The sequence below is a fragment of the Lampetra planeri genome, chromosome 45, assembly GCF_965212315.1.
Source record: "Lampetra planeri chromosome 45, kcLamPlan1.2.h2, whole genome shotgun sequence".
Lineage (NCBI taxonomy): Eukaryota > Metazoa > Chordata > Hyperoartia > Petromyzontiformes > Petromyzontidae > Lampetra > Lampetra planeri.
In genome coordinates this window covers 2,715,053-2,731,142 of record NC_136151.1, presented here as the reverse complement: position 1 = coordinate 2,731,142, position 16,090 = coordinate 2,715,053, and the positions used below count along the sequence as shown (strand labels likewise).

At 51.7% G+C, this 16,090-nt stretch overlaps 1 protein-coding gene across 1 annotated transcript in view; it reads right to left on the bottom strand.

The window, feature by feature from the left end:
- The window catches only part of LOC144732998 (uncharacterized), a 28,221-nt gene extending 18,337 nt beyond the window's left edge, over positions 1–9,884 (bottom strand). Inside the window, exons 1-5 of the mRNA XM_078614678.1 lie at positions 9,791–9,884; positions 4,314–4,433; positions 1,572–1,631; positions 642–722; positions 111–188 (exon numbers count right to left, since the gene is read on the bottom strand). Coding sequence (XP_078470804.1) covers positions 111–188; positions 642–722; positions 1,572–1,631; positions 4,314–4,392 — 298 coding nt within the window. The 5' untranslated portion in view covers positions 4,393–4,433; positions 9,791–9,884. The remainder of the gene's footprint in view (positions 1–110; positions 189–641; positions 723–1,571; positions 1,632–4,313; positions 4,434–9,790) is intronic.
- Between the last annotated feature and the right edge of the window lie 6,206 nt (positions 9,885–16,090).

The window sequence follows — 16,090 nt, the reverse complement described above, 5'->3', positions numbered from 1 at the left end:
GTTAAGGACGAGTGGTTGGGGTAGAAAGGTAGTGGTAGAGAGGTGGAAGGGTAGAGGGGTAGAAGGGTAGGGGTAGAGGGGTAGTGGTAGAAATATAGAGGGGTACTGACGTTCTTCTGTACTGAGGTACTTGTTGAGTGGTGATTCACACTCCTTTCGGGTAAGCATACACTGTTCCATCTGACAGTCTGTAAGAAAAACATCACCACCATCAGCACCACCACCATCAACAACAACCGCCATTAGCCACTAAGTGGCGGTGACGTCACCACATAAAGTGTCGAATGCTCGCTGGCAGGTCACGGGACAGACCCAGATGCCACGGGTTGACCGATGAAGATGACTGGCAGATGCACCACCTGTGCCCCCTACTGTGCCAACTTGATGGTTTTTAACCATGGTGCTCTGCTTGTTGTGTCACTCATTTGCCCTCCTACTGTCCATTAGCATCCTTCACGAGCCTCCTCCATAGATGCCGATCTTGACACCATTGTAACCGGTCATTGGCAAGTCCACTCAGCTCTACATCCTCCCCTACCGCATCATTCCACCTTTTCTCCAGCCCATATCATAACCACCACCATCATCACCACCATCATCACCAACATCACCACAACCATTGTCATCACAGAGGCACTTACTTGAGATGTCGTCAGCCGTCTGTTCGGTGTTCTTGGCAGTGCAGATGATACTGGCATTGAGGCACTTCGCGTACTTGCAATCTGCATTGAAACGGATCACAAACCAGATACTATGCCAGATGACAAGCCAGATCACAGACCAGATTATGCAGCGTATCACTCACGTACCAAATCCCACACCAGACAAAGTCAAATCACGGATCATATTTCAAGCCAGATCACAGACCAGATTACAAGTCAGATTCCAAACCAGATCACAGACCAGATTACAAGCCAGATCACAGAACATATCACTGACCAGATCACATACCAGACCAGAAGGCAGATCACAGACTAGATCACGAACATACCAGATCACAGACCAGATCACTCATGAACAGACTAGATCTTAGACCAAATACAAGTCAGATCACAGACCAGACTAGAAGGTATATCACAGACCAGATCACTCATGAACAGACCAGATCTTAGACCAAATACAAGTCAGATCACAGACCAGACTAGATGGCAGATCACAGACCAGATCACTCAGACCAGATGACAAACCAGATGACAAGTCAGAGCATAGACCAGACAACTCACAGACCAGATCACAGACCAGATTACAAGTCAGATCACTGACGATATCACTAACAGACCAGATAACAAGGCAATTCACAAACCAGATCACTGACTAGATTACAAGTCAAATCAAAGACCAGATCACAAACAGACCAGATCATAGACGAGATTACAAGTCAGATCACAAACCAGATCACTGATCAGATGATAGACCAGGTTACAGAACAGATCACAGACCAGATCACTGACCAGATCACATACCAGATCACGAACAGACCAGAGCATACACCAGATTACAAGTCAGATCAACAGACCGGACCGCTCGCCCACACACCCACATGCATGCACGCGCGCGTCTGCTGTCCTGACCGTGGATTTCTTTGAGAGAAAACCCGCACTTGCGTTTGATTTCTTCATCACTCAGTTGATCTGTGTGAACACAGCACAGGAGTTAAACACACGTGTACACACAAGGGCATAGATACCCATTGTGGTGTTAACAGACTGTTTGGGTAAGTGCTGTTAGTGAGTAGCAGCAGCTATGAATGCCAGCACAGCACACGGGGTGTCCAGTTCCACACCCGGCCGCCTTTGGCTCTCCTTTGATGATGTTTAGGACACACTGCACCAAGTACTCATTTTAGGCTGAGTTGACATAAGGAAGGTCCAGGACCGATTCAGATAATCGTCACCAGTGTTGGTCGTGAGTGGTAATTGAACAACAGCCGCCATTTGTCACTAAATCATGGTGACGTCACCACGGCACCTGTACCAGGCCAGGTACATGTGAAGTGTGGCAGGATCTCTACTGGCAGGTCACGGAACAGAGCCTGCAGGTGTTATGGGTTGACTGAAATGACTGGCAAATAAACCACCTGTGCCCCCTACTCTGCCAACTTGCTGTGTTTTAGCCGACGGGCACTCCCTTCATTGTTGCGAGCGTCGCTCCTCTGCCCTCCATTGTTGCTGGAGGGGGACTACCTCCAACTGCCCAGTAGCGTCCTTCACGAGCCTCCCGTACATAAGGCGATATTGACACTGCTGGTTCCGGTCATCGGGTAGTTCACTCAGCTTAATATCCTCCTCTACCACATCAGCTACATCTGTTCTCTAGCCCGTGCTGCGCCCAGTTAGCCCCCTCTATGCGGCCAAACAGAAGCTGCTTGGGCTGTGATGGCTGGGCATGCGGGCTACATGACCAGTCAACTCAGTTGCCTACCAGAAGAGCTTACCGATGGAACTGTTCCATTAGGGGGGTCCACGTTTCGCAAGCATAGAGAAGGGAGGGCATGACTGTGGCCGAGAAGACCTGAAGCTTCATGTGGAGCGACAGACTAGATAGGTTCCACACAGCATTACACAGCTAATGAAAAGATAATGCCGCTCAACTGATCCGGAGTGAGACCTCTGCTGTCAAACCGGAGCTGGTCATAAGCACACTGCCCAGGTATGGAAACCTCTCTACTCCCTCCACAACTACTGCATCATCAATAGGCCGTTGAGGGGGTGGAGTGTTTGATGACTACAAATACCGAGGCAGGTGCTTAGTTTTGGTGGGACTGATGATAAAACCCCACCTATCTATTTAAAAACATTTTTACCAGGTCAAGAAACCTGCCCACAAATGATAGCTCAACGAAGTGGCTTACCAAGTGGAAAAAGCCAAAACCTCTCAAGGTATGTTTAATTTGTAGGGGAAAACCAAAGGACTCTTAGAAACAACACTCGACCACGGGGAGAGAGGCATGTAAACTCATACTCCAAATATACCGGCATCAGGGTCTCGGGATCGAACCCGCGATTACCATGGCACCACTTTTTAGTAGTACGCTCCAGGTTCAGCAGCAGCACCTCCAACTCCTCTGAGTGTGCAGCAATCACAACATCATCAGCATACATAACATGGTGGACCAATAGGGAGTAATTCCTGGACCGCACCTGGGCATTAATCAATCTCCCATTGTACCATATGGAAAGTCCTCTGGTACAGCCATAGAAGGCTCCTTGAACTACGTCGTCAAAAAATATTTTAATTCATTTAGGAGCCAAAGGATATCCCTGTCCCACCCCAAGGTGAACAGGGAATGGCTCTGACTCCTGGCCACATAGCTTTATCTGGGACTGCCCACAATCAACAAGGTCCATAATGATTGTGAGCAGTGAGTCAGGGACCCCTAAAACACGAAGAACAACCTAGAGCCCTACCCAGGTCAATAAAGCAGAGATGGAGGTCCTGTTGGAATTCCCTAGACCTCTGCTGTAGCAAAAAGACAGAAAATATGGCATCTGTGACGAACTGCCCTGAAACCACATTGCAGCTCTGCAAGCCTCTCCTCAGTGTGCCTTGCAAGGGGGCGATGTTGAATAATCCTTGTCAGGATCTTTCCCGGAAGGCCTGCAAAGGGAAATGATGGGGTGGGTGGCCAACACCATGCCCGGCCGACTTTATCTCCCCAATGGTGATGGTTTTACACACTGCACCAGGTACTCATTTGAGGCTGAGTCGACCTCAGGGAGGCCCAGGACTGATTCAGATTTTCGTCATTTGGTGTTGGTTTCCGTGTGCGGGAATCAAACTCGGGTCTCTGCCGAGTTTATAGTGCAGCACACTTACCACTGCACCACCGCTCCCCACACGGGTACACAAAACAAAGAAACAAAGATCCCCTGTATAACCTTAACAGACTGTAGGGGCAAGTGCTGTTAGTGAGCACCTATAAAGGCCGGCACAGCACACGAGGGGGTGGGTGGCTACCACCGCGCCCGACCGCCTTTTTCTCCCTAGTGGCGATGTTTACACATCACATCAGATACTAATTTGAGGCTGAATCGACCTAGGGGAGGCCCAGGACCGGTTCAAATAATCGTCACCGCTGTTTGTCGTGAGCGGGAATCGAACCCGGGTCGCCAGGTTCATAGTGCAGTGCGCTAACCGTGACACTACTGCTCCCCACACGTGTACACACACACGTGTACACACACGTGCACACACACACATTTACACACGTGTATATATACACATACACGTGTACACACACACATCTACACACACGTGTACACACTTGGCTACATATGGTGACTATTCACAGAGGTATCCTCCCGTCATCTCACCATCCTGAGCTGTGATGGAACAAACGATGGTGAGCAGCAGTAGGGTGAGGAGGTACAGAACATCTCGAGTAGTGGCCATGGCTTCTCCACTCAGTTTTACTCCTCGTGCGACCAATGGACCTGCAGGAGACACGGGGTGGAGGAGACATGGGGACGAGGAGACACGGGGAGAAGGAAGAGACACGGGGTGGAAGAGACACGGTATTGTATACATGCCTTTTCCCAATTTTTTTTTATTAAGCGTGATATTGCCTATTTTTAATGTAATAGTTCTTTTTTTTCACGTCTGGATTTAGCAAGTTCTAAAGAAAACGCAGTAACGGAAGCCTGTGAACTCCTTCCTTGAGACAACAAAGGCCAAAGGAGCACCCCCTGCTGCCTCGCCCTCACACAAAGAGACTGGCATCTGGAGGTTAATTATCCACAAGCTTTGGCTTGGAAAAGTTGTAAATTTGGATAGACCACCACCTCATGGGAATATTTTCAAACATCTTGATATTAAACGTTAACTTGATGATAGAATGTATATGATGATGTAGCTCAGATCAAAAGGTTTAATATGACAATTTTTGTATATTTTTTATTCACAATTACTATTACGCCACACGGTCTGGGATAAGCAGGTAAAAAAAATCGAACCTGGATCTTGTGTTTGCTCATGATTTTGGAAATATTTTTAGTGACCCCTGCTATGTATGGCAAGGTGATGGTTTTGATTGGGTCCTCAGATGGTTCTTTCCCAACAGTTGGGATGATAGCTTTACGGATTGTGTAGTCTGAATATCCATTCATCTTGAGTTCTTGGTGTACGTATTCCAGTTCGCATGAAATTCGTGATTTGATCCCATCTGTGAAGGATGTGATCCCTGACATGCAATACCCCGGCGTCTACAAACTAAGCTGTGTCTGCGGCAGTAGTTACATTGGGGAAACTAAGTGACATGTCTCAGACCGTGTTCGTGAACACAAGGCAGATCTGAAACACGGTAGGACCAATACCTCGGCCGTGGCTGATCATTGTTTTAATGCGGTGGGCTCACACGACATTGAGTTCTCTAAGACCAAGGTACTTTGCAAGCCCACTGGCTATCAATAAAGATTCGTTCATGAAGCCATCCATATGTATAGACACAGACACAATTTCAACCGAGAAGATGGGTACAAACTGAGCAATCATTGGAAGGACATTATCAACCAGTTTAAGTCATAACTGGCTGCGATGTTCCCATCCTACCACCTTCTGATGTTAGTTGTGCTTTACGCCTATCTCAAACTTGCGCTTTCACAGGATTCACAACAACACAGCCACTCTGCGCGCCGATTACCCCCCCGGTTGCGGCTTTGCGATTTCCCATTAACGTGCTAATCTCTCATTAACATGCTAATTTTCACCTGGCAGCCCTTTGATTGGTGGAAAACCAACCACCGTCGGGTTGGCTGCCCACAATTTTCATTAACATTGGCTGCTGACATTTGGGCAATGCCCATTTAAAGCGCATATAAAGAGTTTGCCTTTGGAAGCTAAACCCCCTTTTCGTGAAGACGACCGCTTGTGTTGCGATCGAAACGTTGTAATTTTTTGTTATTTCCTTTGAACCTTTCTACGTGACTTTACCGAAAGACCCAAAGAACATGTTGTCCAAGCTATAGGCTGTAAAAGTTCTGTGGTCCAAGTGACTGATAATCTAATGATAAGGGTTTGATGAGTTCTGGAGAGTGAGCGAGGAGCAATGATGATCAGCGCACAGCAGGAGACCTCCCGAGGGAGGGTGGGGGGGGTACCGAGGGTACTCGCACAGCAAACTATTCCAGGCTGCTGGTTACAGACTCGCAGCGTGCTGGAGCAAGTGCCGTGACGTACAGCTGCTCTCGAGCTGCAAGCGCTGGGCCAGCGCCGCCACAGAGCAATCCAGCTGCTGACAAGGAATGAGTAGCAGCGAGCAGCTGTGTCGCGAGCCAACTGCAGCAGTGGACAAAGCCTACTAATCAACGCTCCCTGGTAGGATACAGAGACGACGGAAGACGAACACTGACCCCCACACGCATCCATCACGTGGCCACACAGCTCACAGGTGGTGACGCCACCTCGTGCAAGGATCGCACGGGAACTAACTCGTATCGCACTTTACATCATAACTGGTGGACCGTGTATAATGATTGCCACCGTGATACACAAATCCACGGTATCGGGATGAATACTATCGTTGAGATAGTAGCTGTTGTTTTCTTTTAATCACATATTACTAATTCGATTGTTGATGTTCTTCTAAACATTTTATAAGCATTCAATTTATGAACCCATATGCCTGCATGAATACGATGATTTTTCAATGAGCTGTTTTTTATTATTTTAATCACATAATCTTGCAAATCTGATCGTTGATTCCTCTAAACATTTGACAAGGATATTTTTTTGAACACATATGCTGACATTGATACTGTTGTTGTGGGTTAGCCTGGAAGTATTATTTGATAACGTGATCGTGAGAGCCGATTGTTGATGCTTCTGACTATTTGATATGCGTAGTTTTTGGACACGCATTCCGTACGAATATTGCTATTTTAGAGTCTGCCTATCGCTTTATTTTTCATAACATGATGGTGAATATTAGACAATATTTGTTTTTTGTTATTGAATACGGATTGATGAGCACGTATATTTGTACGCGCCACACGCGAGAGTGGATGTACGCGCGTGCGGAGTACAGTGGGAGCAAATGAGGTTGAGGGTGTTGTTGTCGTTAGGCGTATGAAGGTCAGAGACAAGTAGGGGGCAACTAAGGACACAGGGCGCTGATTGGCTTGGAGTTGTTGTTGTCCAAAGGTGGTACCGCGCTGTCTAAGGACAGTAGCAGGTGGTAAGGGGTGATTAAGGACACAGGGCGCTGATTGGCCGAGAAGTTGTTATTGTCGCTAAGTGGCGCCGCATTGTCTGGAAAAACATGGCAGGTGCCAGCGGGGCGAGTGGCGTCGTGGGGGATGCCTCAGATTAATTGGCTGGGGGATAAAGAGAGGGGGTTTTGGAGCAGACGGGAGTTCGCGCCTGGGAGGAGACGGAGGATGTTGGAGTTGAAGCAGCGGAGCCAGAAGCAGTGGAGAAGTGTAGGGTAACAGTGGAGAAGTATAGGGTAGCAGTGGAGAAGTGTAGGGTAGCAGTGATAAGGTATAAGGTAGCAACTGAGATGCCAGCAGAAGCGGCTGGGGTGTGGCGGAGAAGCTGATAGAGATGCGGCTGAGTGTGACGGGAGAGTCGATAAAGAGTGGCTGAGCAGTGACGGGGAGAGTGGAGAGGACAGTCGACGGAGAGACGCGGAGCGAGCGAGGCCGGCGGAACGCGGCGAGCGAGCGGAGAGCGCGGAGGAGGAATGTTGATCGGTGTTAGCTGGAGGATTGTCGTGTCAAGTCGAGCACTACATATTTGCATGGGTACTGTCGTTGCTATTAGTTCCTGATGATAAGAGGTTGATGCTAGAGTAAGTGAGATTAAAGTTGCTTAGATTAAAAACAAGTTCCGAGTGCTTCTTTCCTACATTTGTGCATCATTGTCGTTATGACGAACTGTATCATGCGGTGAGATCTGAATCCCAAGATCTGACATAATTACACACTTAATAATTGTTCAAGCGAGAAGAGGGGGAGACGCGGGGAGGTGAGATAGACACGGAAAGAAGGAGACACAGGGAGGAGGAGACACAGGGAGGAGAGAGACACGGGGAGGAGAGAGACACGGGGAGGAGAGAGACACGGAGAGGAGAGAGACACGGGGAGGAGAGAGACACGGGGAGGAGAGAGACACGGGGAGGAGAGAGACACGGGGAGGAGAGAGACACGGGGAGGAGAGAGACACGGGGAGGAGAGAGACACGGGGAGGAGAGAGACACGGGGAGGAGAGAGACACGGGGAGGAGAGAGACACGGGGAGGAGAGAAACACGGAAAGAAGGAGACACGGGGAGGAGGAAGAGACACGGGGAGGAGACACATGGAGGAGAGAAACACGGGGAGGAGGAGACACGGGGAGGAGAGAGACACGGGGAGGAGGAAGAGACACGGGGAGGGGACACGGGGAGGTGGAAGTGGAGGAGTGGGGGGGGATGCGGAAGTGAAGGATGCCAGTGGTCAGAGTGAGAGCAAAGTCGTGGCTGGGCGATTTCCCTTCCGCTGCCCGACTGGGAACTTTGGGCAGGAAAACGGCAGAGGGCTGTGACCCCACGTCCTCTCTGCACCGCGATGGGGGAGCCAACGTTGGAACAACGTTGCATTAACTTTGGCCCAATGCTCCCAATCACTTGCCAATGTTGGTCTAATGTTGGACGAACGTTGGACCAATGCTTCCCATCACTTGCCAATGTTGGTCTAACGTTAGACCTACGTTGGACCAATGCTTCCAATCACTTGCCAATGTTTGTCTAACGTTGGACGAACGTTGGACCAATGCTTCCAATCACTTGCCAATGTTGGTCTAACGTTGGACCTACGTTGGACCAATGCTTCCTGTCACTTGCCAATGTTTGTCTAACGTTGGACCAATGCTTCCAATCACTTGCCAATGTTGGTCTAACGTTGGACCTACGTTGGACCAATGCTTCCAACCACATGCCAATGTTGGTCTAACGTTGGACCGACGTTGGACCAATGCTTCCAACCACATGCCAATGTTGGTCTAACGTTGGACCGACGTTGGACTAACGTTGGGCCAATGCTCTGTCCAATAATGCATGTTTACCGAGGTTACAATGCAGTTATTAATCGTTCAAAATAGATTTTACACAGCAAAGACAAATGTCCCCCGTATAGCCTCTAACAGACTGTTGGGGCAAGTGCTGTTAGCGAGCACCTATGAAGGCCGGCACGGCACACGAGGGGGGTGGGTGGCCAGCACCACGCCCGGCCGCTTTTGTCTCCCCAGTAACGATGTTTACTGCACACCGCACCAGGTACTCATTTGAGACTGAATCGACCTAGGGGAGGCCCAGGACCGATTCAGATTATCACTGCCACTGCTATCAAACTCGGGGCTTTCCCCAGTTTGTAGCGCAGCGTTGTGCTAACCGCTGCGCCACCGCTCCCCCGCGACACGCACAGACTCACATAGACAGACACACACAGACAAACTCACATAGACACTCACACAGACACACAGACAGACTCACACAGACAGACACACATAGACACTCACACAGACAGACACACACAGACTCACACATACAGACTCACACAGACAGACTCACACAGACAGACTCACATAGAGACTCACACAGACTCACATAGACACTCACACAAACAGACACTCACATAGACACTCACACAGACAGACTCACATAGACTCACACAGACAGACACACACAGACTCACCTAGACACTCACAGACTCACACAGACTCACATAGACACGCACACATACTCACACAGGCACATACAGACTCACATAGACAGACTCACATAGACTCACACGGACAGCCCCACACATTCACTCTCACCTTGTCTATCTCTCCCCGTGCTCTGAGCTCAGAAGGGGATTTCCAAGACCACTTCATCTCAGCCCCCCCTTGCCTCTCGGGCTGGAATGGACTCGCCCACACTGACGCGTACCCAGAGACAGCGCGACTGGGTCAATCCACTGCGATAGGGGAGGGACGGGGGGTTATTACGTCAAGAATGAGAATCGTCACTTCTAAAAACCTGCGAGAGTGATGGTTTGTGGGCGTGTCTAGGTGTTGTGTGTCTTGCGGTGTTGTGCGGGGGAGCGGTGGCGCTGCGGTTAGCGCGTCTGCGCCACGAATCCGATAGTGACCCGAGTTCGATTACCGCTCACGGCCACCACCGGTGATGAATATCTGGACCTCCACTAGGTTGACTCAGCCTCAAATAGGTACCCGGTGCGGTGTGTGGTGAATATTGTTGTTGGAGAGACAAAGCCGGCCGGGCGCGGTGGTAGCCACCCACCCCCTCGTGTGCCGTGCCGGCCTTCATAGGGGCTGCTCGCTAACAGCACTTGCCCCTACAGTCTGTGGAGACTATACGGGGGATCTTTGTTGTGGCACCTGGATCTGTCCCGTGACCACATGCACCTAGCCTGGCACAGCAGTCAACCCATGGCACCTGGGTCTGTCCCGTGACCCCATGCACCTAGCCTGGCACAGCAAACAACCCATGGCACCTGGGTCTGTCCCGTGACCACATGCACCTAGCCTGGCACAGCAGTCAACCCATGGCACTTGGGTCTGTCCCGTGACCACATGCACCTAGCCTGGCACAGCAGTCAACCCATGGCACCTTGGTCTGTCCCGTGACCGCATGCACCTAGCCTGGCACATCAGTCAACCCATGGCACCTGGGTCTGTCCCGTGACCATATGCACTTAGCCTGGCACAGTAGTCGACCTATGGCATCTGGGTCTGTCTCCGTGATCTCCTGCAGGCGAGCCTTCGACACACCACGTGGCCTCAAAGTGCACATCGCCTGGCAGTGTCGGCTGTTGTTCTGGTGTTCTGGGGAGCGGTGGGGCAGCAGTTAGCGCGCTGCGCTACGATCCCGGCAAGAGACCGCGAGCGAATCCCGGCCACCACTTGCCATGCGGTTGGGGCAGCGTTGATGCAACATTTGCCGGCCGTAATAACTGTAACAGCACTTGCATCAACAGCTACTGTGCGCTACCTGGGGGAGATTTTTCTGCGTATGAGGTTTTAGGGGCTTTTGAATCTCAAGAGTGAAATTAAAGACCCACTTTCGATACCCACATCACCGCCACCGTGGCCTATCCGCTGCTGGATGAAGATCAGTGTGGTGATGATGATTATTATGATGTCTCGACCCTGCGTGCGTTCCCTAATCCGCGTCTTCCTCTTTCTGGATGCTGGAGTATAATTTTGGAGTGACACAAATAGAATGCGGAACAACTACAAAGTCAACAATTCCACGTATAGCCTCAGCATACTTGTTGGGGCAGCGTGCTGTTAGTAGCGAGCAGTAGCAGCGCCTATGAAGGCTGCCGGCACCGTGGCACATGAGGGGGTGGGTGGCCAGCACCACGCCCGCCCGAACGCCCGCCTTTGTCTCCCCAGTGATGATCATGCTGCAGATTATGCAGATGCTCACGATGATTAACCATCAGTTGGATGGCAAATCCCCGGCCTTGTTTTCCCAGAATAAATAAATAAATAGGGTATATATATACATAAAACGCGGGTGGCAATTAATAATAATTGATAAAAATGTATTGTATTAATTATGATTAATTAAATTAATGTAAGTGAATACTCATTTGTATAAATTCATGTTAATTTATTATCGTGATTAAATTAAGTGGCTTAGCATGTGGAAATTGAAAGCAGTCAATTACTCTAAACGCATGTCTCTAAATGTGGAGGGAAAACCGGAGGACCCGGAGAAAATTTACGCGACCACGATGGGGAGCGAGAGACGCATACTCACGACCTCCTGCATACCAGGCGAGGTAGTTAACATCTCCTAGCCGCCGTGGTGATGATGAGAGAGAGACGCAGACTCCAAATATACAGCAGCAGACAAGGTCAGGTTCGGGATCGAACCCACGACCTCCTGCATACCAGGCGATGTAGTTAACATCTCCTAGCCACCGTGGTGATGATGAGAGAGAGACGCAGACTCCAAATATACAGCAGCAGACAAGATCATGGTCGGGATCGAACCCACGACCTCCTGCATACCCGGCGAGGTCGTTAACATCTCCTAGCCACCGCGGCGCTCCGGAGTCCAGGCAGACCTCACCCAACGCGGGGGTTATGTTCCTGGAAAATGCCACGTTAGGCAAAACCGCGTTCGACAAATAATATACCTAGTGGGGAACGACGTTTCGCTGGTTGTTGTATTCATCAGCGAAACGTTACAATAATTCGAATCGTAAACGTGGTTGTGGGTTTACTCTCCAGCACACGAAAACCGGTTAGTGCTAAACTCGTAACTAGTGGGCTGGGTCGGGTGGTGGAGGGTTTCATGACGCATTATATTTACGCGATCTAACCCCAAAAAAAACTTGATTATTGCTTGGGAAAGCCTGCTACCACTACGTGTTAGCCTACGTTAAACTAATTCTCACAAGGTTTTTGAGAGAGTGTGTGTATCAAGCGGTAGTGTAGCAGTTAGCGTGCTGTGCTACGAACCTGGCGAGCCGGGTTCGATTCCTGCTCACGGCCAACACCGGTGTCAATCATTTGAATCGGTCCTGGGCCTCCCCCAGGGCGACTCAGCCTCAAATGAGTACCTGGTGCGGTGTGTAAACATCGCCACTGGGGAGACAAAGGCGGCCGGGCGTAATGCTGGCCACCCACCCCCTCGTGTGCCATGCCGGCCTTCATAGGTGCTCTCTAACAGCACTTGCCCCAACAGTCTGTTCAGGCAATACGGGGGATCTTTGTCTTTGTGTCCAGCAAAACAACCCCCGACCTCCTCGTTTGTGCCAGACGGCAACGCTGTGGTGAGCAGTGCCGTCGGCGCAGGGCCAATGTTGATTGGCCACTCCCCTTATGGCGTTTGTAGCCACCACAGGGGCCAAATGGGGGCTCTGGACGGGTGTGAGGGCTGGTAACCCCTCCACCTATAAATAAATCACCACGATACTACGGAAAAAGTATCAAACGAAGCTTGTGCCGGAGGCCCCGGGAGGACAGGCATCTATGATGTCTCCTGGCCAAACCCAATTTGGCGGAGCCAGGAGATTGAATCCTTACCTTCAGGGTTCCTCCAAAAACGGCAAAAAACTCACTTTGAGTGGCCATGTGGAATGTTGGAATGCTCACTGCGGAGGAGAGGCTGCCACTCCTCTGTCGGGAGCTGGACCGGTACCATCTGGATCTCTGTGGTATTCATGAAATTGCCCAACAACAGGGAATGGTTCTTCTTCTGAACAAAATAATAAAGGGCGAGTGGGAGCGTGGCGGTGAGGTGTGGTAAGCTGTAAGCCCCAGGTTACTCTGGGCTCACCTACCCATCAACTAGAGACAAGAAGTGGTGGTGGTGATTACTTATGCCCCCACCAAAGATGATCAGTGGAGGGATGCAGGCAAGGCCGATGAGTCAGATGTCTTTTATGACCTCTTGTCGCAGGTGCTAGCTAAAGTGGCCTCACGAGAAGGTCATCGTGTTGGGTGACGTTAATGCCTGAGTGGATCATGATGCTGGCACATGGCATGGAGTGGTTTGAAGGCATGGGCCAAATCAGCTCAATAACAACGGTTGGAGGCTGCTATACTTCTGTGCAGCCCATGGGCTTGTAACTAACACCGAGCAGCCCCCTCTTCACCCCCGCGTGAACCGTAGGACCCCCGGCGACGTGACTCAGCCCTCCGCCGTGGGTCCCAACGAGGAACGGCAGCTGCCAGGTCCCCGTCACCCGCGCCGTCAGCGGCTCGTGGCCGCACACAGGCAGCGAAACCTCCATGTCCTTTGCCAACTCCAGCATCTTACCCAAGATGAGAGGATCGAGCATTTCAGGCTTGGCATCGGGATAAGCAGCCACCGCCAGCGCCAGCAAAGTGCCGTGGTAAGCAAGGAGAGACTCGTTGCTCCCACGCTTACGAGGCATGAATTTCCGCTGGGTATCCGAAAGCGGCTGGTAAACCTCAGCCATCTCGGCATACACATCCTTCAAGGTCTTCTTCTTGTCCGGAGGAATCGAGCGGAAGACTGCCAGTGCCTGGTCATCGAGCACGGTAGGCAACGCACCCAAGGCCTCCTTTTCTGTCCATCGCACCGAACGGAATGCCGACTCAAACAGCCATGTGAAAGCACTCCAGTCGCCACCCACCGCGACAAATTCCTTGATGTGAGGAAGATGGTGGCTGCGCCCCACTCCGCCGCCTGGCGGCTCGCCACGCGGCTTCACAGAAATGGTGAGCTCCGACCGCATCTCAACAGCCGTGCCCAAGATGATGGCCTTCTGCCACGTGGCGTCCACCGTGTGTGTAATGGTGAACAATCCTCCCGCGTCAGCAATGGCGGCGGTCGATTCCCAAGGTGGACCCTCCGAGATCCCCTGAAGAGGCTTCTGCTCGTCGACCGTCGGCGACACGTCCCGAGGCCGATCTGTCACCGCAGACGATTTGACCAGCGTCACCAGCTGGAGAAGGACAGTGTGGAGCGAGTCCTGCTGCTCTGCAACGCGCTGCCAGCCGTCGGCCGCACGCGGAGACGAGGGTGGTGCCCCCGCGCCGTCCGTTTCTGGTGCGATGACCACACCAGCCGTGGTTCCAGTAACTGGGTCCACGGCACCCGGGGTCAGCAGGTCGTGGGTGACCGAGTCATCTTCTTCTTGAGATGTTTGGACATCTTCGCACTCTGCAGTCTTGTCTCGTCTCAAAAAGAACCACTTCTGACTCCAGTTGTAATAAACAACTTCCACGACGAGTTGAGACTTGCATCCTTTCTTTATTAGTTATGACTGCTCGGCTCCGCACTTCCTTCTAGTCTCTCTCTCTCTTCCACGCCGCATGCATGCGCTCACTGCTCCTCCGTCCCCGCGCTGCTTCCCTCGCTCTCTCTTCCCCTGCACACCGCTGGTTGACGGCGTGCCGGGTGTCGGGAGAGCTTCGGCCTTCGAGGCTGCCACGTGGTCGGTGGCTTGACGAGATGGCGGAGATGCAGTCCGGACCCAGGCTTTCTCACTGAACCCCGAGTCCCTCTCTTGCCTCTCCTTATATCCTTCTCGGCGGAGCAAAGCCCCACCTTTAACCACGCCCCCCTCAGAACCTTCTCGATGGTTCCCGCATACACCCATGAGCTCCGCCAATGAACCTTGGCCCAGATCGAACCCGAAGCCCTGATTGGCTATGACCGATGCGGCAATGCCTATGCAGCCTTCCGTTACCCGTCGGTGTGCTTTCTCATTACACATGCACGACCAAACTTTGCAGCCATAGCTGGAAGAACACCGAGTACAACCAACTCTTCAAACCTCTCGGTAACAGTAACAGCACACATTTGTGTCAAGACCGAAAACAACAGACAGCTTACCTGACTCGGTACGTGTGCAAACGGACAGTCAGGAAGTGCATCAAGCCTCCGATTGGTGCAGAGAGGCGTCAAAGAGGATTTGAAAGGGCCAGAGAATTAAATGATAGGTAGAGAAATTCAAACGTAAAAGATGAGGAAACGAGGGTGGACTATCGGGGTAACGGTTGGCAACCGTTAGAGAAGGAGGTGGGGGATCGGCTGAGGGAAATGAGGTGAGCGAAGCTTCGAGAAAAGGGGGCTCGAGGGATATGAAAGAGGAGAGCGACTCCGCGCACCGGGCCAGCCCCACACAAACCGCGGCAGCGGCCACGACGACCCATCGCAACAACAACAATCCTGGCCACCGAGCCGCCCGTATGAATCCGGCATCCCACAAGAACCCGGCTCCCCTCCCGCGAGAGCACCACCGGCCCCGGGCGAACGCCGAACACAGCGCCCCCCACACATGCGGTAGCGCTCCCTTAAATACACGGAGTCCCGCCCCCACAGCCTCCGTCAAATTAACTTGCCCCCCCCCACCCACCCCCCCTCCCAATGGGAAGCCCGCAATGCCACCCCACGAAAGCCCTTCAGCCAATCACACACAGCCCCGTCGACTGCCAGCCCTCGCTCACCCCCCACCCGCGCCAACCGGTCTGCCCTGATTGGCCAATTCGTGTGCCTGCCCCCAGTCTAGGTCCAGACTCCGTGGCGCCGTGGCTTCAAGAGATGGCGGGGAGGCGGGGTAAGATGTCCCCCCATTCATAACCACTCAACCACCCCACCCCCATTCCTCATGTGACCTCGACCAC